At 41.3% G+C, this 27,218-nt stretch overlaps 2 protein-coding genes across 2 annotated transcripts in view; both read left to right on the forward strand.

Moving 5' to 3' along the window:
• The window catches only part of FAM221A (family with sequence similarity 221 member A), a 41,404-nt gene extending 23,495 nt beyond the window's left edge, over positions 1 to 17,909 (forward strand). The window contains exons 3-7 of the mRNA XM_077491294.1: positions 1,304 to 1,494; positions 3,534 to 3,740; positions 9,291 to 9,383; positions 14,204 to 14,292; positions 17,532 to 17,909. Coding sequence (XP_077347420.1) covers positions 1,304 to 1,494; positions 3,534 to 3,740; positions 9,291 to 9,383; positions 14,204 to 14,292; positions 17,532 to 17,594 — 643 coding nt within the window. The 3' untranslated portion in view covers positions 17,595 to 17,909. The remainder of the gene's footprint in view (positions 1 to 1,303; positions 1,495 to 3,533; positions 3,741 to 9,290; positions 9,384 to 14,203; positions 14,293 to 17,531) is intronic.
• A 1,759-nt stretch (positions 17,910 to 19,668) lies between these two features.
• UQCC5 (ubiquinol-cytochrome c reductase complex assembly factor 5) lies at positions 19,669 to 21,231 on the forward strand. The gene is given in 2 exon segments (XM_077493921.1): positions 19,669 to 21,059; positions 21,061 to 21,231. Coding segments are annotated over 2 exon segments (225 nt in total). The 5' UTR covers positions 19,669 to 20,981; the 3' UTR covers positions 21,208 to 21,231.
• The last annotated feature ends 5,987 nt before the right edge of the window (positions 21,232 to 27,218 follow it).

Genomic DNA, 27,218 nt, shown 5'->3' on the forward strand with positions numbered 1-27,218 from the left:
TTGGTGCGATTTTGGGACCATTCACTTTTATACACCGATCAGTGCAATTAAAAATGCATTGATTACTGTGCAAATGTGACTGGCAGTGAAGAGGTTAACCATTAGGTGGCGCTGTAGGGGTTAAATGTGTCCTAGGGAGTGATTCTAACCGTGGGGGGAGGGGCTAAGTGTGACAATTACGATTACAGGGAGCTGTGATCAGTGTCAGTGTCACTAGGCAGAATGGGGAAATGCTTGTTTACATCATAATTTCCTTGTTCTTCCTCTCTGTGAGATGATTAGGGGTATCCCCACGGACATAGAGTCCGCCGGACCCATGATCACACTCACAGTGGTCACACGGCCGCCGCCAGCAAACTGCTTTTTAAAGGGCAATGTACAGGTACGTTAACCCGCCTGTACGTGCCCTTCTGCCGTTGTATATTGGTGTGAGCTGGTCGGCAATACGGAAGCCTTTTCTTACAAAGAAAAACATCCAAGCTCGGCTAAATTTTGCAAAAACACATCCGAAGTCTCCCAAAGGCATGTGAGAAAATGTGTTCTGGTCTGATGAAACCAAGGTGGAACTTTTTGGCCATAATTCCAAAAGATATGTTTGGCGCAAAACAGCACACCACACATCACCATAAGAACACCATACCCACAGTGAAGCATGGTGGTGGCAGAATCTTGCTTTGGGGCTGTTTTTCTTCAGCTGGAACAGGGGCCTTAGTCAAGGTAGAGGGAGTTATGAAGAGTTCCAAATACCAGGCAATATTGGCACAAAACCTTCAGGCTTCTCCTAGAAAGTTGAACATGAAGCGGAACTTCATTTTTATTTATTTCTTTATTTTTGGACTTGCTAAACACACTCTGGTCTTGTAAATTCTTTGGGGTTTCCCACCAAGACTTTGTTCTTTTTCTCCTACTCATTCTTGCATAATCTACAGCAATGTTTCTCAACTCCAGTCCTCAAGGTGCTCCAACAGGTCATGTTTTCAGGATTTCCCTCAGATGAAATGGCCATGGTAATTACTAAGGCAGTGAAAACTGATCAAATCACTTGTGCAAAATAATAGAAATCCTGAAAATATGACCTGTTGGGGCTCCTTGAGGACTGGAGTTGAGAAATACTATCTACAGGGCTGCATCCGTGATAACAACATGGTTTCATTTCATTTCATTTCATTCGACTAAGTTCATTATTTCAAAAAAATAACATTTTAAGTGGGAATAAATTACTATGATCAGCCAATAAACTTTATTGTGCTAAAAGATAAATGTTTGATGTCTCTGTGCTTTAAATCTTTTACCTGTCTTTTAGGTACAAACAACATAAGACCGATTTTAAGGAGCTTCCTAAGGAGCGCCCCATTCACTTGCCTTGTAAAGTCAGTAAATGCCAGTGCAAGTGTTATCACTATGTCCCTCTGAATGGGTCACAGCCTATTCGCTGCAGATGCAAGCACTTTGCTGATGACCACAGTCCGGCCGGATCCTACCACTGCACAAAATGTAAGAGGTGTATTCCTGTTATCTAAGCAATAGTCTTCACAGGGTTATTACAAGGGTTCTTCAAAACGTTTTTGCACTTTTTTTTTAACTTTTTTTAATAAGAAAAAGTGCAGACTCCTCATATGTAGTTAAGTTAAGTAGTTAAGCCAGCTTTTCTCTGTGTAATATAAAAAAAGACAAACAACAATTCTCTCCCCTCCCAGATCATAGTAGGTTTGATGTTTTGTAAATATGACCATTTGTCAGAAAATCATGCGCCGTAGACAGTGGCATGCAGGCGCACTGAGCATGCTGCTGCTAACGGCGATATGCGTTAGTGGCGGCACCTGTGCGCATGCACGGAAGTGATGTCATCGTGGCTCCAGCCAATCACAGCACCGGAGCCACGATGCCTAGAAAGAAGATGGACGTTCCGTGGAAGAGGGGACAGAGGTGACATCGCTGGCTTCCTGTGTCAGGTAAGTGACACATAATGGGCTACTATGCGATGTATAGTAGCCCATTATGCTTTACCTTTGCAGGGAAACAAAGAGGAAGTAAACCAATCAGGGTTTACTTCCTCTTTAAGTATGCATGTCTGATCTCCATGTTTTATTATTACAAGGGGATTTTTTAATGATAGTTCCACTTTTGCAGTCAAATTTGAGAATTTTAGATTGGAGTTAATTAAACTGAGTTGATTGACTAGGGTGGAATCATTTTGCATTGGTTGGCAGCACTGAGATACTATGGGGGTTATTTACGAAAGGCAAATCCACTTTGCACTACAAGTGCAAACTACAAGTGGAAAGTGCACTTGAAATTGCACTGAAAGTGCACTTGGAAGTGCAGTCGCTGTAGATCTGAGGGGAAGCTCTGCTGTTTTTGTCATCCAATCATGTGAAGCTAAAATGCTGTTATTTATTTTCCTTGCATGTCCCCCTCGGATCTACAGCAACTGCACTTCTAAGTGCACATTCAGTGCAATATCAAGTGCACTTTGCACTTGTAGTGTAAAGTGGATTTGCCTTTCGTAAATAACCCCCTATGTTTATTAATGTGTAGTTTGATCAATTAGAGTACATGGTGGAAACAGACATGTGATCAATAACTTATTATTGTAAGTGGAACTATGCTCTCCATCTGGCCGCTGACATCTTTGGTTGGCTGGCTGGTGGGGATGACGTCACTCGCACACATGCGCAGGAGTTTAACCAGATTCAGTATTGCTGAATTTTTATAGTGAGCCCTGCATGCAAACAGGCGTCTAAGTAAGTTTAACCCCTTGGAGCCGGCGCCTGCCAGCCCTTCAAGGGCCTAAGAAAATTGAGGGGGTGGGGCTTATGGTATGTAACTGCTGTGTTTGGCTGTCACGGGGGTCACAGGATCAGAAAGCTCCCGATCGCAAGCAGCAAACTGGAGCTTTCAGTTAGCTGCCAGTAACCGCTTTTGACACACCAGCTATCGGCACTATTGAATGCAAATATGCAGCTGCTTTGTGCCAAGGCCCGGCTGCCGAAAGGGCGCATATTTGCGTGCTCTAAGTGCCTAGGGGTTAACACAGAAGAGACAAAGCATTAAAATTCCTGCCTCTTCGCCCATTTTTAATTCTGGCATGATGTTCCACTTTAACTATATATCAAATCTACTCCCCCATGTGTTCTATTGATCGAATGGGTTACTGACTATAGATCGTTTATTCTTTTGGAAGAAATTGATCAGAAAATAAATAGATTTATTATTATTATTATTATTATTATTATTATTAGAAAATCTACCCTTTAAAGTTTCTATTTGCAATGGGACACTGACGGGGGTTATAACCCTTCCTTGCTCTATCCAAAATGAAAACAAAAGTTTTGCCTATAGTTTTACTTTAAAGCATGTATTAAGAGCATATGACCGAGGAAATTCTTAAGGTCGTCTTTGACTAAAAGTGTGTAACTCTATACTTGCATGACCCTACTTGTCTGGGAGAAAGCAAAATGTATATGATGCATTCCGTTGTGCATGGTTATTAAGGTATAGCAGTGCTCAGCATTACTCATCTCTTCACACAGGCTCGGTTTGTGCAGGATTTCACAGTTCTTTCACATGTGGTTGTTCTCAGCCAGCATTTGCTCATGACACTGTGGTGGAGACAAAAGAAGAACGTCTAGCACAGGGAAAACCCATTGGCCAAGATGTCCCTTACACTGCTATGGGGGGCCTGACTGGCTTTAGTTCTCTTGCTGAAGGATACATGAGACTAGATGAAAGTGGGGTTGGTAAGTAAAGATCTGTTTGAGGATTCTAATGCCCCGTACACACGGACAGATGTTCTGAAGGAAAATGTTCGATGGGAGCTTTTTGTCGGAAATTTCGACCGTGTGTAGGCTCCATTGGACATTTTCCATCGGAATTTCCGTCACACAAAATTTGAGATCTGGATTTCACACACAATTATGACGCACAAAGTTCCATGCATGCTCGGAATCTAGCAGAAGAGCCGCACTGGCTATTGAACGTCATTTTTCTCGGCTCGTCGTACGTGTTGTACGTCACCGTGTTCTTGACATTTGCAATTTCCAACCAACTTTGTGTGACCGTGTGTATGAGCCAACATCTGTCTGAAAAAAATCCATGGTTTTGTTGTCTGAATGTCCGATCGCGTGTACGGGGCATTAGTGTGATGAAACTACAAGTCACTTTGAATGAAAGTGTGCTAACATTTTGATATTTAATGTGGAAATCCAGACAGAGAGCCAAATATCCAGTTGAAATGCATAACATAAAGTAAAATGTTTTACCAGCTAAAGTATTTGTAACTATTTAACCAGTTTTGTGATCCATTAATCTCTACTAATGAGCACAGCCTGGTCGTGCCAACATGCAGAATATACTGCAGTTAAGCAATGTACTCCAGTCTAGGGAGGTTGCTATAAATAGATTAGCAGAGAGCCTTGTCACAGCACAGCTCTGCAAGTCTCTGCCTATGCGGAGTGAGGATATGTGCCTTTCCTCCAATCAGCTGTCTTGGCTGTATGTCAAGAATCCACTCAGTGCTGAACAGGAAGAGAAAATCTCTAACACAATGTGCACTTTCTAAAGTATATAAAACTAAAGACATCAGATATACATGTAAAATTTATGTAAGGAGATTTGTTTAATCTCTTTGTGTCATCTGAGACTGTTCACTTCACTGGGTATATGTGAGGGGTTACATCCACTTTAATGCATTCTATGCATTAAGATAAAAACCTTCTGTGTGCAGCAGCCCCCCTCAGCCTCCCTAATACTTACCTGAGCCCTATCTCTCTCCAGCGATGTCCACGAGTTCCTCGGCCGTCCGGGACTCTCCTTCTGATTGACATAGCAGTGGCACCATTGGCCCCCACTGCTGTCAAAGTCAGTTAGCCAATCGGAAGAGAGAGGGGGTGGGGGCAAATTGGGGCTCTGTGTCTGAATGGACACAGGGAGCTGTGTGTTGGTTCAACAGGAGGGAAGGGCCAGGAGAGCCGAAGAGGGGCCCGAGAAGAGGATGATCCGGGCTGCTCTGTGCAAAACTAACTGCACAGAGGAGCTATGTATACCATGTTTGTTATTTTTTGAGAAAAAAAAAGGAGACTTTACAATCACTTTAACCACTTGCTGACCACCACACACAGATTTACATTGGCAGAATAGCACGGGCAGGCAAAAGGGGTGTACCTGTATGTCCTTTTTGAATTTGCCGCCTAGTGGGAGCGTGCCCGCGGGTCCCACAAACTCAATGTTCGCCGACAACCCGGGATTGCGGCGAGGAGTGGCAGAACGGGGAGATGCCTATGTAAACAGGGCATTTCCCTGTTCTGCCTAGCAACATGACAGGGATCTACTGCTCCCTGTCATTGGGAGCAATGATCTCTGTCATGTTCTAGTGAGCTCACCCCCCCCTACAGCTAGAACACACTGAGGGAACACATTTAACCACTTGATCGCCCCCTAGTGTTTAACCCCTTCCCTGCCAGTGTCATTTACACAGTAATCAGTGCATTTTTATAGCACTGATCACTGTATAAATGTCACTGGTCCCAAAAAGGTGTCAAAAGTGTCCGATCTGTCCGCCATAATGTCACAGTCCCAATAAAAATCGCAGATCGCCACCATTACTAGTAAAATAAAGAAAGAAATAATAAAACCGCTATAAATCTATCCCCTATTTTGTAGACCCTATAACTTTTGTGCAAACCAATCAATATACACTTATTGCAATATTTTTACCAAAAATATATAGAATTCATATTGGCCTAAACTGTGGAAGAAATTTTAGTTTTTTTATATTTTTTTGGGGATATTTATTATAGCAAAAAGTAAAACATATTGCTTTTTTTTTTCAAAATTGTCAGTCTTTTTTTTGTTTATAGCTCAAAAACTAAAAACCGCAGAGGTGATCAAACACCACCAAAAGAAAGCTCTATTTGTGGGGAAAAAGGGACGTCAATTTTGTTTGGGTACAATGTTGCACGACTACGCAATTATCAGCTAAAGCGACGCAGTGCCGAATCACAAAAAATGCTATGGTCAGGAAGGGGGTAAATCCTTCCGGGGCTGAAGTGGTTAAGGTCAGTGCTTTATGATTCAACAATAAGAAAGAGACTGGCCAAAAATGGCATCAATGGCAGAGCTCCAAGGCGAAAGCGACTGCTTACCTAAAAGTACACAAAGGCTCATCTCACATTTGCTAAAAAACATCTAGATTATCCCTAAAGCCCCATACACACTATCAATTTTTATGCTGAGTTTTTCCTTCGGGTTTACCAAAACCATGTAGTACAAGGGCCTGCCTGATTGCATACAAATTGAAACTCCTATGGTTTGACCTCATATTATATGGTTTTGGTAAATCTGAAGGAAAAACTGTTGAGACAAAAGTTGAACTTTTTGGAAGGTGTGCCTCCCATTACATCTGGCATAAAACGAAAACTGCATTTCATAAAAAATAACCTCATACTAACAGACATGGTGAGGTAGTGTGATAGTCTGGGGCTGCTTTGCAGCTTTAGGACCTGGACGACTAGCCATATATGATGGAACCAATGAATTCTGCGCTCTACCAGAAAATGTTAAAATGTCTGGCCATCATTTGGTGACCAAGCTCAAGCGCACTTGGGTTGTGCAGCAGGACAATGGTCCAAAACACACCAGCAAGTCCACCTCTGAATGACTAAAAAACAAACAAAATTAAGTGATTGCAAAGGCTCATTTTAATTTTTTTTCAAATAAACATATCATACTTGCCTCCACTGTGCAGCTCGTTTTGCACAGAGTGGCCCTGAACATCATCTTCTGGGGTCCCTCTGCGTCTCTCGCAGCTCCTCCTTGCATCAGATAACCCCCCTAGGAGAAGCGCTCTCCCGGGGGGGTTACCTTGTGGGCACATCCATATACACGAACGCCGGACTCAGCCCCGCCCCGGGTCAGTGGATTTGATTGACAGCAGCGAGAGCCAATGGCTGTGCTGCTATCAATCTATCCAATTAAGAGCCGAGAACCCCGGGCAGAGGAAGAGCGCATCTCCGGCGTGTGAAATTCCAGGGCTCAGGTAAATATAACAGGGGGGCTGGGGGGGCAGTCATTGCCAGGTGTTTTTTCACCTTAATGCTAAGGATGCATTAAGGTGAAAAAACATGAGAGTTTACAACCCCTTTAAGGTTTTTAAGTGGCCTAGTCAAAGTCTGGATTAAAATCTGATTGAGATCCTGTAACATGACCTTAAATAGGCTGTTCATGCTTGAAAACCCTCCAATGTGGCTTAAGTAAAACAATTCTGCAAAGAGTGGGCCAAAATTCCTCCACAGTGATATGAAAGACTCTTTCTCAGTTATCACAAACGCTTGATTGTAGTTGTTGCTGCCCAGGGTGGCACAACCAGTTATTAGGTTTAGGGGGCAATTACTATTTCACACCGGGCCAGATAGGTTTGGGCAGCTTTTTTCCCTTAATAAATTAAATTGTCATTTTAAAAACTGCATTTTCTATTTACTCAGGTTATCTTTGTGTAATATTAAAATTAAGTCTGATGATCTGAATAATTTAAGTAAGGCAAATATACAAAAAAAAAAACTATCAGGAAGGGGCAAATACTTTTTCACATCACTGTAAATTGTGGAGAAAGGAGGGGAACTTAGAAAGTAAAGAGGGCGAGAACGAGGTGTGGGGGCCAGGCTGAAAACTCCCACTATAAAGACATTGGGGGAGATTTACTAAAACTGGTGCACATAAAATCAGGTGCAGCTGTGCATAGTAACCAAACTGCTTCTAGGATTTATTGTCAAAGCTTAAAGCGTTAGTAAACCGCTAGCTTTTTTTTTTTTTACCTGCAAGTTGGTGTCATAATGTGCTAATATGCATTGCATACTAGCACATTATGTGAAAATGACCTTAGAACAAAGCCCTCCAGCTGAAAGCGCTTCCAGCTTCACCTGGTCTTCCTCCTGAGTTTGCGGACTCCGGCTGTGTAAGTGTCTGGAGCTGCGTTGACGTCACTACTGCGCAGGCACGAGCATGCCGGTTCTTCAGAACGCATGCACCGGTGACGTCACTGGCTGCATCTTTAGTAAATACCTCCTAAACTGTGCACGTTTAGGAGCTATTTACAGTACTTATAGGTAAGCCTTTTTATAGACTTACCTATAGCTACAAATTCATGCAAGGGAGTTTACTCTCACTTTATTTAAAGAAGCTGATTGTTTACTATGCGCAGCAGCACCAGATTCTATGTGCCCCAGTTTTAGTAAATCCCCCCCCCCCCCCCCATTGTGTCATTTTCAGAGCTCGAGTGGAAAGTGGTCAAGGTTCTAAATATCATAATAGTCGTCCAGGGTAACCATACATTTTATGAAATTTACAGTAGGTATCACTCATTATAGACGTGAGTTTCTCATGGATAGTGGTACCTATCGCCTTTTGCTTCACCATGATAAAGTTCAAAGTAGGTTTTCTGCAAATTTTAGCTATGGTTTGGCTTGTGGCTAGAAGGATAAAGGTTGTTTATTTGTTCATTTTTGGTGAGGTCAGAGATTGGTCCATAACACAAAAGTACTTTTCAACTGAGAATGTAGTTTGTTGGGAGTGAAAAGGCCAACATGGAAGGTCAAAGGGGTTGTAAAGTTTTTAATTATTAAATAAAAATAACAAAAGTGCCTATACTTACCTGCTCTGTGAAATCTGTTTGCACAGAGCAGCCCCGATCCTTTTCTTCTGGGTGCCCCACCGGTGCTCCAGGCCCCTTCACTTCATCGGGTGTCCCCACAGAAAGCCACCTTCCCTGTGGGCTCACTCCTGAGTCCCACTGCTGCATCGATTGACACAGACAGCGGGACTCGCCCCTGTCCCCTGCTCCCGTATCACTGGATTTGATTGACAGCAGCGTGAGCCAATGCTGTCAATCTATCCACTAATGAGAGTGACAGCAGCTGGAGCCGTTGTGCTTGTGCACATCGCTGGATAGGATTGGGCTCAGGTAAGAAAAAGGGAGGGTCTGAGGAGAGCTGCAGCACAGAAGGTTTTTCACCTTAATTAAAAACCTTGATGTTTTACAACCACTTTAATGTAAGCAACCTGAGGGAAGTAGAAAAAGAAGAGATGAGGATAGAAGAAGCTAGGAGAGATGGAGAACTCTGGGATGGGTGAAGGAGACAAGAAAGGGATGATGGGGGGAGCTGTTGAGGTAAGTGGGGATAGGGAAAAATAAGTAGGATGGGTATAGGTAAAAGTAAAGCGGAGGAATTAATAGTAGATATTCACTACGTTATCACAAAATGGCGTAAAATATTTTTGGTTTTAATTTCTTTCAGGTGCTCCTGACAGGAGTTTTTTGAAAGCACCAGAAGATTGTGGATCTCACCCTTTTCTAAGAGCATATGGTCCTTCACGCTCAACAGTTGCTGGTAAGTACATTTAAATACAGTATATTAACAGCATGATTTTACGTATTTGCGCTTACATTAGATTTGTTTCTGTTTGGTAAAACATGTTGCAAACCCTTTACAAAGCAAAACACACATAAGAAGCCTATATTGGAACTATTGCCCAACTCAGGCTGCATGGTAATTGAATTATGTTGAATATATAACCTTGGATGTAGCATGTGGTCCGTGAGTCAGAGAATGGCAGCTTCCATCAGAGGCTTTTGAAACTTTGGTTTAGTGAAAAAACATATTCTGATATTGCTAATGGGATCCACCATCTGTAAAAACAATTATGCATGTCGGTTCCACTTGTTTTCTTTGATTTAAGCCTTTGTACAATACAGCCCCTCTAAACACACTGGAAGTTTTGTTGATGCAAGCAAAATCTAATGGTCTGAAAGATAAATTGCATTAGATAATGGCAATTAGTTGCATGAGAAGATTTCCCTTGGGGATTTTTTCTAAGTGTCCTACTGCTTAATTATATTAATATTTGTAGTTTTATTCTAATAAAAATCGCAGGGGTTAAGTGGGAAGACATCAGGCTTCATGCCATCAGGAAAATTCACACTTTCAGAGCAACATAAACACTGTTAAAATGCAGTATTTACAGCGTAACTGCAATGAAGATGTTAATGTGTTTTTTACAGCATGTCATACACAGCATTAGTTACTTGTCTGCCAACTTCCTTGTCCTCCCAAGTGCTGCAGTCTGCCAAACGCACCTTGTTTGCTAAAACTGAACCTCAGCTAAATATACAGATTGAGTATACATAAGGGAGCTGTCTCACCAGTTTTGAGAATTACACGGCTTTGCCACTGCACAGCCCTGTCTGTCAGGGCAGGAGAACAGAATTTTCTCTGCTGCAGTTTAAAGTAGAATACCAAGCTAAACCCAACTAGTCTTAAAATACATCTTATTTACATAGGGTAGTCAGCATAGGCATTAGGAGGGATTTAAAACTACTGTAGTTAGGTTTAGCCTGGAACTCTGCTTTAAGTAACACTTGGTCTTGTCCCTTCTCCAGCTGATACCAAGTGGAATTCTGGGGTATTAATGAATACATACTGCGTTATTTTTTGTCTTTTTATCTGCATTTAGCTTTAAACTAAACTCATAATTAAAATGTTTATATCTATATATGTGGTGGCTGCACTCATTTTATTTTCAGGTTAAGCACAATTTGAGCAAGTACAGAAAATGTCTTTTGATCTTGCCAGAAAAGCGGTGTCCTTGTTACTTCCTTTGAGCTTAATAGAAAGTAAAACCATGTTACATTTTTCTGTAAACAACTAATGCCATAAACTCCAATGGACAAAGGCAGACATGTTTGAAGTGCATCCTGGGTGGCAACCATGGCTTCCTCCATAGATACAATGGAAGAGTTAATGTAGTCACTTAGGGACAGGAAGTGTGTTGGTCAAAGCATAATTAGATGAAAATAAAGGATGAAATACCCGAAACAAAAAACAAATGCAGGCACCCGTCTAAGGATTAGTAAGCTGCAATTTAAAAGGCTATTTGTACTTCCCATAAAATTAATTTCATGGAGTTTATTGATAGACACATGAATTCACATCCTGATGGGTTATATTGTACAGTAGGATTAGAACGCTGGCAAAAAAACACAAAAAACAAAACAGTGACAGCTTGCATAACCCTTTTTTGTCCCCAGTATGTCTCAGCTTTGTAAAAAAAAAATTAAAAAAAAAGTACCAAGTGCATGACCAGAGATACAGAGGGGTGGGATCTGTGTCCCTCAATGAACTCCAATAAGTGTATTTCAAGGTAAGGCCAAAATCCTATTTTCTGACAGCTCAGGTCGGAGCCGCTTTACTATTAGATGTTAGTATAGTGATCCCCCCTGTTGTTCTATTGTGTTCTGACAAGGGGGCACCCCCCCACCAGTACACTTCTGTAGGGCTGCAACTAACGATTATTTTCATAATCGATTAGTTGGCCGATTATTGTTTCGATTAATCGATTAATTGGTTAATAACCTTAAAAAAAGTGTGGTGTATAATTTAGTTAATATGTAAAGTTTAAAAAAAAAAAGGCAATTTATTCTTAAATATCTCTATGCAGTGGTAAATATAAATAACCAACTATATGGTTAGGGAGTAAAATATCTAATCAACTCTGAGAATAACAGACAGAAGAGATATACTGTATATATTAGAGGGGATATATACTGTATATACTATTAGATGAGTGATATACTGTATATACCGGTACTATTAGAAGATATATACTGTATATACTATTAGAGGAGAGATATACTGCATATTCTATTAGAGGCTGTATACGGTATATACTATTAGAGGGGAGATATAATGTATATACTATTAGAGGGGAGATATACTGTATAAACTATTAGAGGGGATATACTGTATAAACTATTAGAGGGGATATACTGTATAAACTATTAGAGGGGATATACTGTATAAATTATTAGAGGGGATATACTGTATATATTATTAGAGGAGAGATGTACTGTATATACTATTAGAGGAGAGATATACTGTACATACTATTAGAGGAGATATAGTGTATATACTATTAGAGGAGAGATATACTATTAAAGGGTCAATCTAGTAAATATCACCAGACTCATTAACTTTAACCCCATTTTGTTACTGGCCGATTAATCGGTTATGAAAATAGTAATCGATTAATTTCATAATCGATTAGTTGTCGATTAATCGATTAGTTGTTTCAGCCCTACACTTCTGTCAGCTCTCTCAGCCACTGAGAGCGTAGATTGGAGCCGAACGGAAAACCTTTTTTTAAATACCCAGTTTCTGTTGGATCAGCTGCAGTACACATGGGCCAACTGTTGCCCCCCAACATTTGGCTCCTGTGTACTATTCTTTAGAAGCCCACAAAACATACTGGGGACTGCTTGTAGCTTACTCAGCCTACTCGTAGAATGCATCTTCAGAGACCAGATGATATCTGAGGCTGAGCTATATCTCTGTACCCAAAAAGCACTCAATGGCTTACCATTACAGTATATACAGGTCTGGAAAATGACACAATGCAGAGCCTATATATTCCTCATTCCAGGCAAACCTCATAATTATCAGTCCAATGGGGTTTGGGTACGGCTTCCAAAGCTACTGCTGAGGGAATGCAGATCCAAACAGTAGCGCTCAGCTCAAACAGCTTTCAGGGGAAAATTGATTAACCTCTTGCCCTCTGCACTATAGCCGATTGACGGCCACATATGATGGCCTCCCCTTTGCACGCACCCCCTGCAGGGCACGTGCGGCGCGCGCTGTGATCACAGAGTGACCGAGACTTGGGTGATCACAGATCCGAGTAAGGGGCCCCTTACCACATGATCAGCTGTCAGCTAATGACAGCTGATCACATGATCTAAACAAAAGCTCGGTAATCGGTTTTATTTTCTCCTTACGCTGACAGCGTGAGGAGAAAAAAAAGCTGATCACCGGCTTATCTGCAAGGGACATCGGTCCCGAAGAGGAAGCGGCAATTCTGCCTCATCTGTGCCACCAGTACCCCCTGCCATTGCCCATGAGTGCCACCTATCAATGCCCATGAGTGCCACCTATCAATGCCCACCAGTGGTTCCAATCAGTGCCACCTAGCAGTGCTTGCCTATCACTGCCACCCATTAGTGCCCATAACTGCCGCCTCATCAGGGTACATCATGAAGGGGAAAAATTACCTGTTTGCAAAATTTTATAATAAAATATAAAAAAAAATTTCAAAAGATTTGGTCTTTTTTAAAATCCTTTTAACACAAAATAAAAACCACAGAGGTGATCAAATACCACCGAAAGAAAGCTCTATTTGTGGGGAAAAAAATGATAAAAATTTAATTTGGATACATTGTTGTTTGTCCGCGCAATTGTCATTCAAAGTGCATCAGCGCTGAAAGCTGAAAATTGGTCTGGACAAGAGGGGGGTTTAAGTGCCCAGTAAGTGGTTAAAGAAAAATAAATATTCACATCGCACTGCACCTGCACTGGAATCGGAACACACTGGTGTTCAAACACATGCGATCCGATTCAGCCAATTGCACTGCGTTTTTTTTAGAACGTTTTTTGGGGTGCCGTTAACATAACATTGACACCCGCAATGATTATCATGAACGGCGTGTGATTGTTATGCGGTGTGGGAGACGCACAGGAATCCCGCACTGCATCAGTGTGAATCGGGACTCAGAATGCAAAATCGGGTACAGGTCTGCATAGAAACCAATCAGCTTCCAGTTTTTTTCTCCTTTTTTTTTTTTGTCAAAGCTTAATTAAACAAGCTGAAGTTAGAAGCTAACTGGCTACCTTCTGCAGCTGCACCAGATTTTGCACTCTAAAATTTTTGTAAATCAACCAATAAGTTTTTATATTTGTTTCCTCCCATTTCCATTTCCCTTATATTAAAAAAAAAAAAAGAAATGAAATGTACCTATTGAAAATAAAACAAAAGATAAAATAACTTTTTTTTTTTTTTTTTACTTATTATGAAGTCTAACCAAGCTTGATGATTTTAAGCTGCCTTACGGTTTCCTTTGTTAGTGTGTTAAAAATTTTTTTAGAGTAGATGCCAATGCTAGTCCCCTTATAACAATGCTAGTTGCCTGGCTCTGCCTGGCTTTAACACTTTTGAGTCACAGACCTGATACAAGCATTGTCATTGTTGCAATTCCTTCTGTTTAAACTTCAGAACAAGTATAAACAGGTCACCCTCCGTAATCTCTTTATAACAATTCAGTATACTGATAAAACGTGTCACTGCTCCGTGGCTAAAAGTATCTTTTCTGTTTTCCCTTTAGGACTTGCCAGTGCAGATAATCAGTTGTCCAGTGTAGTGAGAACAGAAGAAGATGACATGAGTTATTTTGAAAAGCGATACCAAGAAAGAGTAAGTAGAGCTGGGCATGCGTGGCTTGATTAGGGGAAGCTGTTTTTGGTTTAGGGGCTTATGTGCAGTTATTGGCTATTTCTGAGATGCTAGAGGGCAATAAGGAGACTTTACGCAAATACTTATTATTGTAGAGAGAATTTTTTCAACAAATGTTACAACGCTACCTTCTATGAAAAAAAGTGAGACCCAAATTAATGCAATACGTGCACATTTCTGTATGTTATATCACTTTTACAAATAAAAAGCACATGTAGCACTCACTTCAGGATCCCAGAATAGACGTAAGGAATCTGAATAGTCCATGCTCTGGCTCTAAGTGTCCTCCAAACACCCGAACAGAATGCAGATGGATAAGGAGAGGCGGCAACTTGCACATCCGTAGCAAAGTCTTTATTTAGCTACAGAATAGTGAAGATAAGAACAGCTTAATTGTTTCGGCAAATAACCTTAGTGACTATTCTGTAGGTAAATAAAGACTTTGATACGGATGTGCAAGTTGCCGGCTTTCCTTATCTTTATCACTTTACAGATACTGCAAGTACAAAAAAAATAACCTAGTGATCTGCCAGAAATCCGGTGTACTCCTTACTTTCTGTTTGAACAGACAACACAGTGCTTCTGTAGCACTCAATTTATTAACATAATTTATGGACTACAGAATGCCTCCCTATCTACCTAACCTAAGGGGATGTGTTTTGTAGCCCAGCAGAAGAGATCTCAGACTGAGTAAACGATACTGCATGGGATTTCAGAGCAGCAGAGGCAATTTTGTCAGCTTGTGCAGCAAGTTATAAGCACTGGATTTCTGGCTAGATCACTTTAAATTGGCATTAAACCCAAAACCAACAATGCAATATGTTGCAGATTACCAATTATTAGATGTAGTGGCTGCATTTTTTTTTAGCCTCTTTCCCCCTCTGTTTTCACCTGGTGCTGTGGCCAGTAACATGCCACCTGTATAAGAGTGACTCCACTCTGGGAAACTTAAATGTACTAGCAAATTTAAATACACCAACAAACCGTTTATTTATTTTTTTCCTTTTGGGATAAATGTTTTTTTATAATTGAATAAATGCTGACCAATATAAGCATCCCTGTCAGTGGTAAATGGTTTGACTCATGCACGCAACTACTACATCCTTATGAGAGCTTGTTCTTTTGAAAAACATGAGACTTACTGACTGGATAACTAGGTGAAAATAAAAGAAAGCCTAAAAAATAAAAGTAATGCAGCAATCGCATCTAAGAATTAGTAAGCTGCAATATATTGTTTGCTTTTGGGTTTAGTACCGCTTTAAAGTGATTGTAAAGCTTCATTATTTATTTTATTTAAATAACAAACGTGTTATACTTACCTGTCTGTGCAGTGCTTTTGCACACAGCAGTCCCTAGCCTCCTCTTCTGGGATGCCCTGACAATTCTCTGTACTCCACCCCTTTCAAGTGCCCGATAGTAAGCTGCTTGCTATGGGGAGCGCTTCTTGCCCCTGAGCCCTGCTCTGTGTGTCCGTAAGACACACAGAGCAGGGCTTGGCCCTGTCCCTGCTCCCTTATCACTGGTACTGGATGTATCTGAGCCAATGAGGAGCGAGAGAGCCTTGGCTCTTGTGCACATCGCTAGACATCAGGTTTATGTATGTATTTGGGATCGCTTTAGGGGGAGCTACATGCAGAAAGTTTTTCTGCCTTTACAATGACTTTAATCTCATTCACTTTTGTTGCAAGGAAGAGCTTCTGTTGTTCTCACCGAGCCCCTGTATTTCTGATAATCTGCTATTAAAGGTTGACAACTTATTTACTAGCTTTCTAAGATATCTGGATCATCTGCATTTTGATTGTTTTCATTCATACAGGTCAAAAAAGATTATATATAGCCTTACATAGTACATAGAGCTATTCATACAAGTCCCTGCCTCAGGGAAAACATTTGTTTCTCTGATCGCACAATTATACCTGGAGAAAGTGTATTTCTATTTGAATATTCATATTTTACAGTACATCAGGGTTCAAAAAAAGGATATGTGATCGTAAATGCATTATCATAATAATCTCTTTTACAGTGAATTATTTTACAAAAATGTGTTAGTATGACTAATTGTGTTTAGTGAGAGATGTATGTTGCAGCCACCTGTCAGGTTCAGGCCTGCCATCAATGAAAAAATTTCAGTTGGAGAAAAATGTATTTGTGAATAATAACACAGAACATTACTTAAAGAATAAAGAATGTTGTATCATCCAAATCAAGCTGATACACATTTATGTGTAAAAGTATGTGGCTTGATTTTAACTTCAACAGACATTTGGTAATGTTATATTGTAGAATAGCCACAAGATGGCACTGTAGCAATAGATAAGGCTGTATTGAACAAGTTCATAGTGTGGTCTGAGAATCCATGATAATAGTATAAAGTGATAATAATTGGCTTAAAGTTGTTGTAAAGGCTTAAGGTTTTTTATCTTAATGTATTCTCTGCATTAAGTTACCAAACCTTCCATGATCAGTTTCCCCTCAGCCCCACTAAATACTTACCTTTGCTTTTCTGATGTCAATAAAATCCTGTGAGGAGGGAGCAGGGGGTTGTGTCGAATCGTGCTGTCTGTGTCTTTACAAACACACAGCCCTGGTCAGGATGGAGCCCTCATGAGTGCCCCCCTAAGTAAGCGGCTTCCAATACGATCACTCAAAATGGAGTAGGAGCCTAGAACGCAGACAGGGGACCCCAAAAGAGGAGGTTCAGGGCCGCTCTGTGCTATACCATTTTATCACTATAATTCAGTCAGGTTGCCCAAACAATAATAGATGTGCCTTTTTTAGTGTATTTATTATGCTGCTGCTTTTGTTAAAATGCGATGCGTTGGCAGTACATTTGAGGTCAGAACTGCTGTTCAACATAGAGAAATGGTCTGAAACACCCCTGCATAGTGCTCCAAGAAACAATGTTCCTCTGAGAGCATGAGCGCTGTTATTTGGAGCACTATGTATAAATCCTGTATAGTAATATGTAGGAGATGTGCTGGATTGCTGGTGGTCTGGACAACTGCACAACACAGACTGCTGCCAACATTTTAACAAGAACTGCAGCACAATAGTACATTAAAATTAAAGACTTTCACATCTATTACTGTCTATGAAGCCTGACTACATTACTGCATTAAAAAGGAAGGCTTTAGTTGGGCTTTATTTATATTTTTTGCTTTACCAGTTGTGTTCTGTTGCTCATGTTGCATGTTTTGTAGTTGCAGAAAGAAAAGGAACAAAAAAGACAAAATTCCAGACGTTCTAATACCCAGCGGCCTTGAGTACGGGGGTCTCTAGCAAAATGTCTGCTTTTCTTATATTTAAAGGTGTTTTTTCGAATCTATTTTTTTGTTATCCAATATTCTATGATTGTGTGTATACAGGCATCTTGATCAATGCAGTTTTATTAATATCACATTTTTATTGTAAATCAAAGAAGAGAAGTGTGCAAAAATGTAGTTCAAATTCAGTTTTCTTTGATTTTATGCCTTATCTCTTCAACAGGACGCTGTTATTTTTATATTTGTATTTCTAGCAGGTTCATTTTCTAAAGTATATTGTTTGTAGAGGCATTGATAGTAAATAATTGAACTTTCTCTTGTGGTGTCCAAATTTTCTCCAAAGTTAAGTTGCCAGTGGTGCATAGGACAGATCTGTTCTGCAAACGCCAGCTGTTGTAAAGCTCATTGAAGATCGCCATCCATAGACTCCCAATTTCTATTACAGTGATGTAGAGTTTGCCTATTGCTGGCTGTGTTTCCATTGTTCCTGCTCAGGTCACAAAAAGTCATCCATGAGTAACAAAGAGCATATTGGAATAGTGCTACACATTTTAAATAATTCATTACACAAAAGAATATTAACCCATTAGACTGCCAAGGATTGGGGATGAGGGATGAGTGTGTTCAGATCTTAATCCGAACCCAAGTGATTAGGCACAAAAGGAAGCTGTCACCTGTATTTTTTTTTCATCAACATTTTTAATAATATTTTGCACTAAAGGAGATTAACACACCCAAAATATAGTGTGATAAGAGGGCTGAAAATATTGAATAATCACATCCGTGTCTCTGTTTCTAGAACTCCTGTCTAACCCTGACTGATACATGATCCTTGTTTTCATGTTTTATGGGTATTTTCCCTTTCATGGAGTTTGTGGTATTTTTTTAATTTTTTTTTTAATTTAAATTGAATGTATTACTTTGATTTGAACCTCTGCTTTTCCTGCTTCCTAGTTTTCAGAGAGTGGGGTTGTTTGCCCCAAATTCATAAATAAAGTCTTTAGCTCCACTTAAGCCGCATACACACACTCAAATTGTCCGGCGCACTCCAGTAGACATTTTCATCGTAAAGTCCGGCGGACTTAGAAAGTAGTTTTGACTCAAAATTTGTCCGCCGGACTTGACTTTCAGCGGACAATCCATTCGTCAGTGTGCTAGTCTGGCGAACTAAGAATGACGCATGCTCTGAAGCAAGTACGAGAAGGAAGCTATTGGCTACTGGCTATTGAACTTCCGTTTTCTAGTCCCCTCGTACGCGCTGTACGTCATCACGTTATAAATCACTGGACTTTCGGAGTGTCTGTGTGTGGCCAAGTCCATTCGTTATAAAGTCCGGTGGATTTTTTGCCAGACCAATTCCGCTGGACAATTCAATCGTGTGTACGCTGCATTAGTAGCAATGTAAGAAGCTTCTGAATATAGCTGAAATAAATGGTATAAACTTCAGTTCAAAATGACAATGTACCTTTTTACTTTTAAAAGTTTCAATGTCACATTCATCAGCCACCCATAATAAAAGTCCAACTGAATACCCTGTACACACGGTCGGACTTTCAGCCGGAAAATGTGCGATCGGACTGTGTTGTCGGAAATTTCGATCGTGTGCGGGTTCCATCTGACTTTTTCCGTCGGAATTTCCGACACACAATTTTTGAGATCTGGATCTAAAATTTTCCAACGACAAAATCCGATAGTTTAAATTCCAATCTTGTGTAGACAATTCCGACGCACAAAGTGCCACGCATGCTCAGAATAAATTAAGAGGCGAAAGCTATTGGCTACTGGCCTCTTTTATAGACCTGTTGTACGTGCTGTACATCACCTCATTCTGAATGATAGGATTTTCCGACAACTTTGTGCGACCGTGTGTATGCAAGACAAGTTTGGGCCAAAATCCGTCTGAAAACATCAGACGGATTTTGTCGTCGGAATGTCCGACCGTGTGTACATGGCATTACACTTAAATTCTTACCTTGCAATCATTAATGTGAGTTAAGTTCAGCCTTATATCGCAAATTAAAAAATCCCAGTTTTCCTACCTTTTGTTTTGCAGAATTCAGTGCCGTCACATGACTTCAATTCTACTAAGCTCTTGGAGGGGATAAGGGACTATATACAATCTAGTAATGGGACCATTAGTAGTAATCCGCAAGGATTCGTGATGAATCGCTCCTGCCAAACCAATCTATTAACCTTCTATGAGGTGGTGATTTGCCATCTAGATAAAGGAAGGCCCGTAGATGTGGTGTATTTGGATTTTGCAAAAGCATTTGACACAGCTCCCCATAAACGTTTACTGTACAAAATAAGGTCCTTTGGCATGGACCATAGGGTGAGTACATGGATTGAAAACTGGCTACAAGGGCGAGTTCAGATGAGTTCATCAGGGTGGTGATAAATGGGGAGTACTCGGAATGGTCAGGGGTGGGTAGTGGGGTCCCACAGGGTTTTGCACTGGGACCAATCCTTTGTGGATGATCTTCAGGCGATTAGGGTACAGCATGTTGTAGATCGGGCCTTTCTCACGCAGGCGTCTGCGTACGTCAGTGAAGGAGTGCCGTTTCTTTTGAAGGTCAGGAGAAATATCAGGGTACAGGTGAATCGCTGCATTTTCATATTTCATGTCAGGGTGTTTGCGAGCCTCCTCCAGGATCAGGACCCTGTCCCTGAAATTGAGCAGATGCACTAGAAAAGCATGCGGCATCGAACCAGCAGGCCGTGGACCGGTGGGCACCCTATGCCCATGCTTCACTATGTATACTGGGGAGAGGTTTTGTAGTCCCAGGAGCAGGGGCGGACTGACAACTCATGGGGCCCCCGGGCAATAGGAGATTATGGGGCCCCCAGGCAATCAGAGATTATGGGGCCACATAGTATACAAAAACACACACACACACACACAGTATACAATCACACAGTATGTACATACATGTACACATAGTATACACAGACATGTTTCTATTGGCTAAGAAGGGACTGGAGAGGATTTTTACATACTGTCCCTGGTTTTACTGAGGCTGGCAACCCTGATGGGGCCCCCTAGTGGCCGGGGCCCTCGGGCAGTGCCCGAGTGGCTGAATGGTCAGTCCGCCCCTGCCCAGGAGTTGCTTAAAGAACGAACAATCCTATTTAATTTGTTCATAAACGACCTGGAGGATGGGGTTAACAGCTCAATCTCTATATTTGCTGACAGTACTAAGTTAAGCAGGGCAATAATTTCTCCGCAGTATGTGGAAACCTTGCAAGAAGATCTGAACAAATTAATGGGGTGGGAAACTGCATGGTAATGACGTTAAATGTGGAAAAATGGGTGATCAGGGCATGACATAGAGAGGAACCTCACCATCCATCTGTCTGTGAGCTGGTACCTGACAGTGACAGCCAGATATGGGCAGTAGAAGTATAATGAGAACTTTCCTGGATTCGGTCCCAGGGAAGAAGAGATTAGGTGTCTATGGATTCCTTCCCTTTTTTTTTTGTTCTGGGAGGTGCCATGGAATGGTTCATGATCAATGTTCGGATTGGCAGGGAAACATTTTACGATGTATACAGAAGACGTCAATCAGAGAGACAATATGAAGAAAAAATTCAATACCCATCAGCAAAATCATGATATGTTTATATAATAATCCTGATTGGTGTCCCTTTTAATTTAATTAAATATGTACTTTCAATTAAAAAAGAAAAAAAATGTGGAAAATTTTAAAATAATGCATTTGGGTAGCAAAAATATGAATACAATCTATACACTGGGGGGAGAACCTCTGGGGGAATCTAGGATGGATAAGGACCTGGGAGTCCTAGCAGATGATGGGCTCAGCAATGGCATGCAATGCCAAGCTGCTGCTAACAAAGCAAACATAATATTGGCATGCATTATAAAGGGGATCAACTCCAGAGATAAAAGAATAATTCTTCTGCTCTACAAGACTCTGGTCCGACCACACCTGGAGTATGCCATTCAGTTCTGGGCACCAGTCCTCAGGAAGAATGTGCTGGAAATGGAGCGAGTACAAAGAAGTGCAACAAAGCTAATGAAGGGTCTGGAGGATATTAGTTATGAAGAAAGGTTGCGAGCACTGAACTTATTCTCTCTGGAGAAGAGACGCTTGAGAGGAGATATGGTTTAAATTTACAAATACCATACTGGTGATCCCACAATAGGGATGAAACTGTTTCGCAGAAGGGAGTTTAATAAGACTCATGACCACTCACTAAAATTAGAAGAAAAGAGGTTTAACCTTAAACTACGTAGAGGGTTCTTTACTGTAAGAGCAGTATATATTTTATATCTGAACTCGCAGAGTTCCCTTTCACTTTAAGGGGGAACGCTGTACACTCTGGTGTAAGGGAGAATTCTGGGGACTCTAACATAAGGGATGCTCTGGGAACCCTGATATAAGAGGGAACACTGAGAACTCTGATATACGGAGAGGACTCTGATGTAAGGGGGGACACTGTGGCCTCTTGTGGAAAGGGGTGCTCTGAGAACTCTGATTTACATTAGTTTACTCACTCAAATGCAGGAGAGAGAAGGGGGGAGACTTCAGTCACAGATAGGGATGGATGGTGAGCTCACTCACCCCTTGGCAGTCAGCATCTCTCATCCAGATATATCTTAGGCTGCTGGACTTCAAATTTCCTGCCCCCACTTTACTTTTCTGAGGCACAGCGCCGGGGATTGTGTGGGCAGACACAGAGGGGTAGGGGTGGGAGGAAGAGGTGCAGATTGAGCCCTCTCTCCTCTCCTGTCTTTTGTATGTGTTTGGGGGGAATTGTTAGTGTTGGCTTTGGGCAGTGTGAAAGAGAGTGTAACAGACACTCTCAGCTTAGACATCTGCAGCTGGAAACCCTGCTGGGAAGCCAAAGAATAGTCTGAATAATGTGTCTGGGTACCAGGCAGTCTGAAACCCGGACGCATGATTCCAAACCTGAACTGCCTGGGTGAATCCCAGACAGATGGCAACCCTACTTCCAAAGCCTGCCTCTCCCTCCCCCTCTCTCTCAGGAGAACCTTCTATCCAAAACAAGGCTATGAAGACAGGTGGAGATCTGAGGAGGGATGGGGGTGGGGCTGGGCAGATCTAGGCATGTCTGTCTAAAAAAGAGAGGAGGGATGGGGGTGGGGCGTGTAGAAGAAAAGAGAATGACAAAGTTTTCAGGAAGTGAGAGGCCCCCATGCAGAATTCAGAAATAAGGAAGTAAGGTTGTCCCTGAAGAACAGGAAGAAGCTGATTGTCTGGCTTAAATTAGACTTTCTAAGCAACACAATCAGCTAATGAATAATGTCAAAGATAAAGAAATCTTACATATATTTACAATTAACAATTTTCATTTTTGACTGGACTTCCACTTTAAAGTACATAGAGAGCATGCAAAATAAATTCCTGTTCATTTATTTTGCAAACTGTTTAACTGGAAACATACCCTCTGTCATCAGCCAGAATGTAATAGAAGGGAAATCTTCCAGCGGGGACACTAGTTCTGGTGATCTAGGGGTCCCCAAGGAATTCCCTTCATTTCCTCTCACTTCCTGTTTGCCTATGGGACAGGAGGTGGAGGGAAATCTCCGCAATGGGACAAATATGGCAAAAGAATTATAACCCTGCCTTGTTTAATCCAAAATTAAAAGAAAAAGTTTTGCCTATAGCTCTACTTTAACCGCTTCCCGACCCGCCACTGCAGTTATACTGCGGCAGGATGGCTCCCTTGCACGAGCCGTCGTAGCTGTATGTCGGCTCTTTAAGACGCTTTACTGAGACATTATGGCGGACACATTGCACACTTTTGGCACTATTTTGGGACAATTCACATTTATACAGCGATCAGTGCTATAAAAATGCATTGATTACTGTGTAAATGTGACTGGTAGTGACATCCCAGGGATGTGTTCTAACTGTAGGGGGAATTTGTATGTCAGGACACTGATCACCACTCCCGATCACCGGGAGCTGTGATCAGTTTCCTATCACTAGAAAGAATGGGGAAATGCTTGTTTACATCAGCATTTCCCCATTCTTCCTCTCCGTGAGACGATTGCGGGTATCCCCACGGACATTGAGTCCGCAGGACCCGTGATCACACTCACTGAGCTCGCGGCGAGCGCATGCACGCCCACAATGCTGCGTCTTAAAGACGACGTACAGGTTTGTTAATATGCCTGTCCGTGTCATTCTGCCGACGTATATCAGCGTGAGCTGGTCGGCAAGGAGTTAATAATCTCAGAAATGAAAGGGGTTGTAAAGGCAGAAGGTTTTTTTTTTTTTATCTTAATGCATTCCATGCATTAACCACTTGCTTACTGGGCACTTAAACCCCCCCTATACAGACCAATTTTAAGCTTTCAGTGCTCTCACACTTTGAATGACAATTACTCAGTCATGCAAAAAAAAAAAAAAGAATATTTCTTACTTTTTGTAATAAAATTTTGCAAATTAGTAATTTTTCTTCATACATTTTGGCCACAATTTATACTGCTACATATCTTTGGTAAAAATAACCAAAAATTTGTGGAAATGATTTGGTCTGTGTGAAAGTTTTAGAGTCTAGAAGTTATGGTGTAAATCATAAAAAAAATTATCACATCTGATGTACTGGCAGCCTATCTCATTTCTTGAGACCCAAACAAGCCAGGAAAGTACAAATACCCCCCAAATAACCAATTTTTGGAAAGTAGTTATTTGAAGTTGTAATTTTTTCCCACAATTGTTTGCAAAGTTAAGATTTTTTTTCACAAAATTGCCATTGTAATAGCTTATTTCTCTTACATGTCATGTGTATACCACAAATGACACCCCAAAATACATTCTGCAACTCCTCCTGAGTATAGCAATACCAGATGTGTGGGACTTTTTCACTGCCTGGCCACATACAGAGGCCCAACATGCAGGGAGCGCCATCAGGTGTTCTAGGAGCATAAATTACACATCACATTTCTCAACCACCTATTACCCTTTTGAAGGCCCTGGAGCACCAGGACAATGGAAACACCCACAAAATGACCCCATTTTGGAAAGCTAACACCCCAATGTATAATCTATGAGGCATAATGAGTCTTTTGAACCATTCATTTTTTTCCAGATGTTTTTGGAAAATGTGGAAAAAAAATGAAAACGCATTTTTTTTTACACAAAGTTGTCCGTTTATAAGATATTTCCAACACATAGCATTTAGATAGCAAAAATGACAATTGTTTGCAAAATTAAGATTTTTTTTCACAAAATTGTCATTGTAATAGCTTATTTCTCTCACGTGGCATATGTATACCACAATAACACCCCAAAATCCATTCTGCTACTCTTCCTGAGTATGCTGATACCACATGTATGAGACTTCTACAAAATGCAAGGAACACCATCAGGTCTTCCAGAGACACATAGCATGCACACACCAAGAATTACACCCCAAAATACATTATACTGAGCAAAGTGTAAACAAAAGATTACCTGTGGTTTTAGTAGTGCAGTTGTATACAGGAGAATAGCACTGGTCCAGGCAGCAGGCAGGGACTTGGTCAGCAACGGTGAACACAATTCTCCAGCCAGGAATACTGTCCATATAATGTCCAGGGGTCAGTGCAGGCAGAGATATTGTCAGCAGTGCCAAAAATATTGGTCCTGGTAGTAGGCAGGAACATGTGGTGTGGTCAGTGCGACAGGCAGAGACATAATGGCAGTAAGTCCTACAGGCAGCAGGCAGAAGTAGAGCCTCGTTCAGGACAGAATGAGGATAGAGGAAGAGGCTTCTCCCACCCAAATGTCTTTGACGCTTCCGAGTCTCCAGACCCTAATCTAGGATTGAGAAAACAAAAAAAATTTTTCTTCATCTAGAAAAGCAATTCTGGAGCCCCTGACATATGTGAGACCCCTGTGTTGAATCCCACTAGTCCAGTTGCAGGGTACAAGATCAGCCCAAGAGGCAGGCAAATATCATGGTCAAACAGTTCAAGATCAGTTCCAGATCAGGCAGAGGTATGTACAGAATCGTTAGGCAGAAGCATGGTTGAATAACAGTACAGGGTCCGTTACAGAGCAGGTAGTGGCATAAGGGGTGTGAAGGTGTGTGAAGGCAGGAACTGAGGATTACGTTTACCATAATTCACAAATAATTTATTGAAGTATGGTAACATTCACCTATGCAGAGGCCTGGTTGAGAAGGGCATTGTGCACAATAAAAAGATGTGTCTCTTCTGATTCCTGCTCTAGTACACACCTTACATATTTTTTTATGTCATTGGCCTGTTGGTTTGGGAGGGATTTTATCGGGAAAGTGGCGTTTGGAGAGTCGACTAAGAACATCTGATCGGCTATTTTCTGGTGGGCCGTTCGGGAATATAAGGGCAGTGAAAACTTCCTCCTGGTAGCCAAGGAAGCATTTGGGGTTTTGGGTGGAGTTGCAGTAAATTTATATATGAATTGTATATGGCCAGTTGAAAAAAATAAATTGTGACTTTTTTTATACCAATGGTATGTCCGTCTTGTAGCGAGGTATGATTCCATCATTTGGTCATTGAAGTCGACTCCCCCCATGAACAAATTATAATCATAGATGCATTTAGGTTTTAGTATGATGCCATTCCTTCTGAGGATTTCCATGAAGGTATCATTGTGGATTGAAGATAACACGTAGACATCCTTTTTTTTCCTCCACTTCACTGCCAAAATCTCCTTGTCTCAATTCCTTATTGACAAGACTTTGAGGAAAGCCCTTAGGGTTCTTTTTTACAGTGCCATATGCTGGCGTCTTCATCCGGTGAAGGTTGTGGAACAGGGGCAGAGATGTGTAGAAGTTATCTACGTATAAATTGTAGCCTTTCTCCAGTAGGGGGTATATGAGGTCCCAAACAATTTTTTCGCTTGATCTCAAGTAGTCTGGGCAATTGGGGGGTTGCAGCTGGATGTCCTTCCCTTCCTACACTTTGAAGGCATACAAGTACCCTGTGTCTCAGTCACATAATTTGTATACCTTCACTCCATAGCGGGCCCTTGTGCTGGAAATAAATTGTTTGATTTTAAGCCTGCCACTAAATTTAACAAGGGACTCATCCACACATATGTTTTGGTCCGGGGTAAATAGCTGGGGGAATACTTCAGAAAAATAATTTAGAAGTGGCCAAATTTTGAAAAGCCTGTCATAATTTGGGTCATTTCGGGGAGGGCACTGTGTATTGTCATTGAATTATCATGAGGTATCGGTTTCTGGGCATTACCTTGGAGAAGATTGGCATGTGGTGGAGGGGGTGGGTTGACCAATAGGACATCAAAGTGTTTTTTTTTGGTGAGTCCCATATTAAATGTAATATGGGTGAGTCCCATATTAAATGTGAGGCCTAAAAAAACCTTCAACACCTCCACCGTTAGGTCTCTCCACTCGTAGGGATGGGCATAGTAGGACGTTGGATTATTTAAGATAAATTACTGGGCATAAAGGTTGCACTGGGCCACAATTGTCGATAGCCTGTCCTCTGTAAACATTAAATCAAAAAAATGTATTGGGGAAAAATTCTCCGTGTCCACCTGGACTCCTGGCTGGGCAGTGAAAGGGGGTATGTTGGCTTCTCCTGAATTAGGAGGAAGCCACAAGGGGTTCTGAAGGACATAGGGAAGGCTGGCATGGGTCCTTGGC

Source organism: Lithobates pipiens, unplaced genomic scaffold (genome assembly GCF_037356315.1).
Source record: "Lithobates pipiens isolate NorthernLeopardFrog02 unplaced genomic scaffold, aLitPip1_a1.2 Scaffold_19, whole genome shotgun sequence".
In the NCBI taxonomy this organism is placed as follows: domain Eukaryota; kingdom Metazoa; phylum Chordata; class Amphibia; order Anura; family Ranidae; genus Lithobates; species Lithobates pipiens.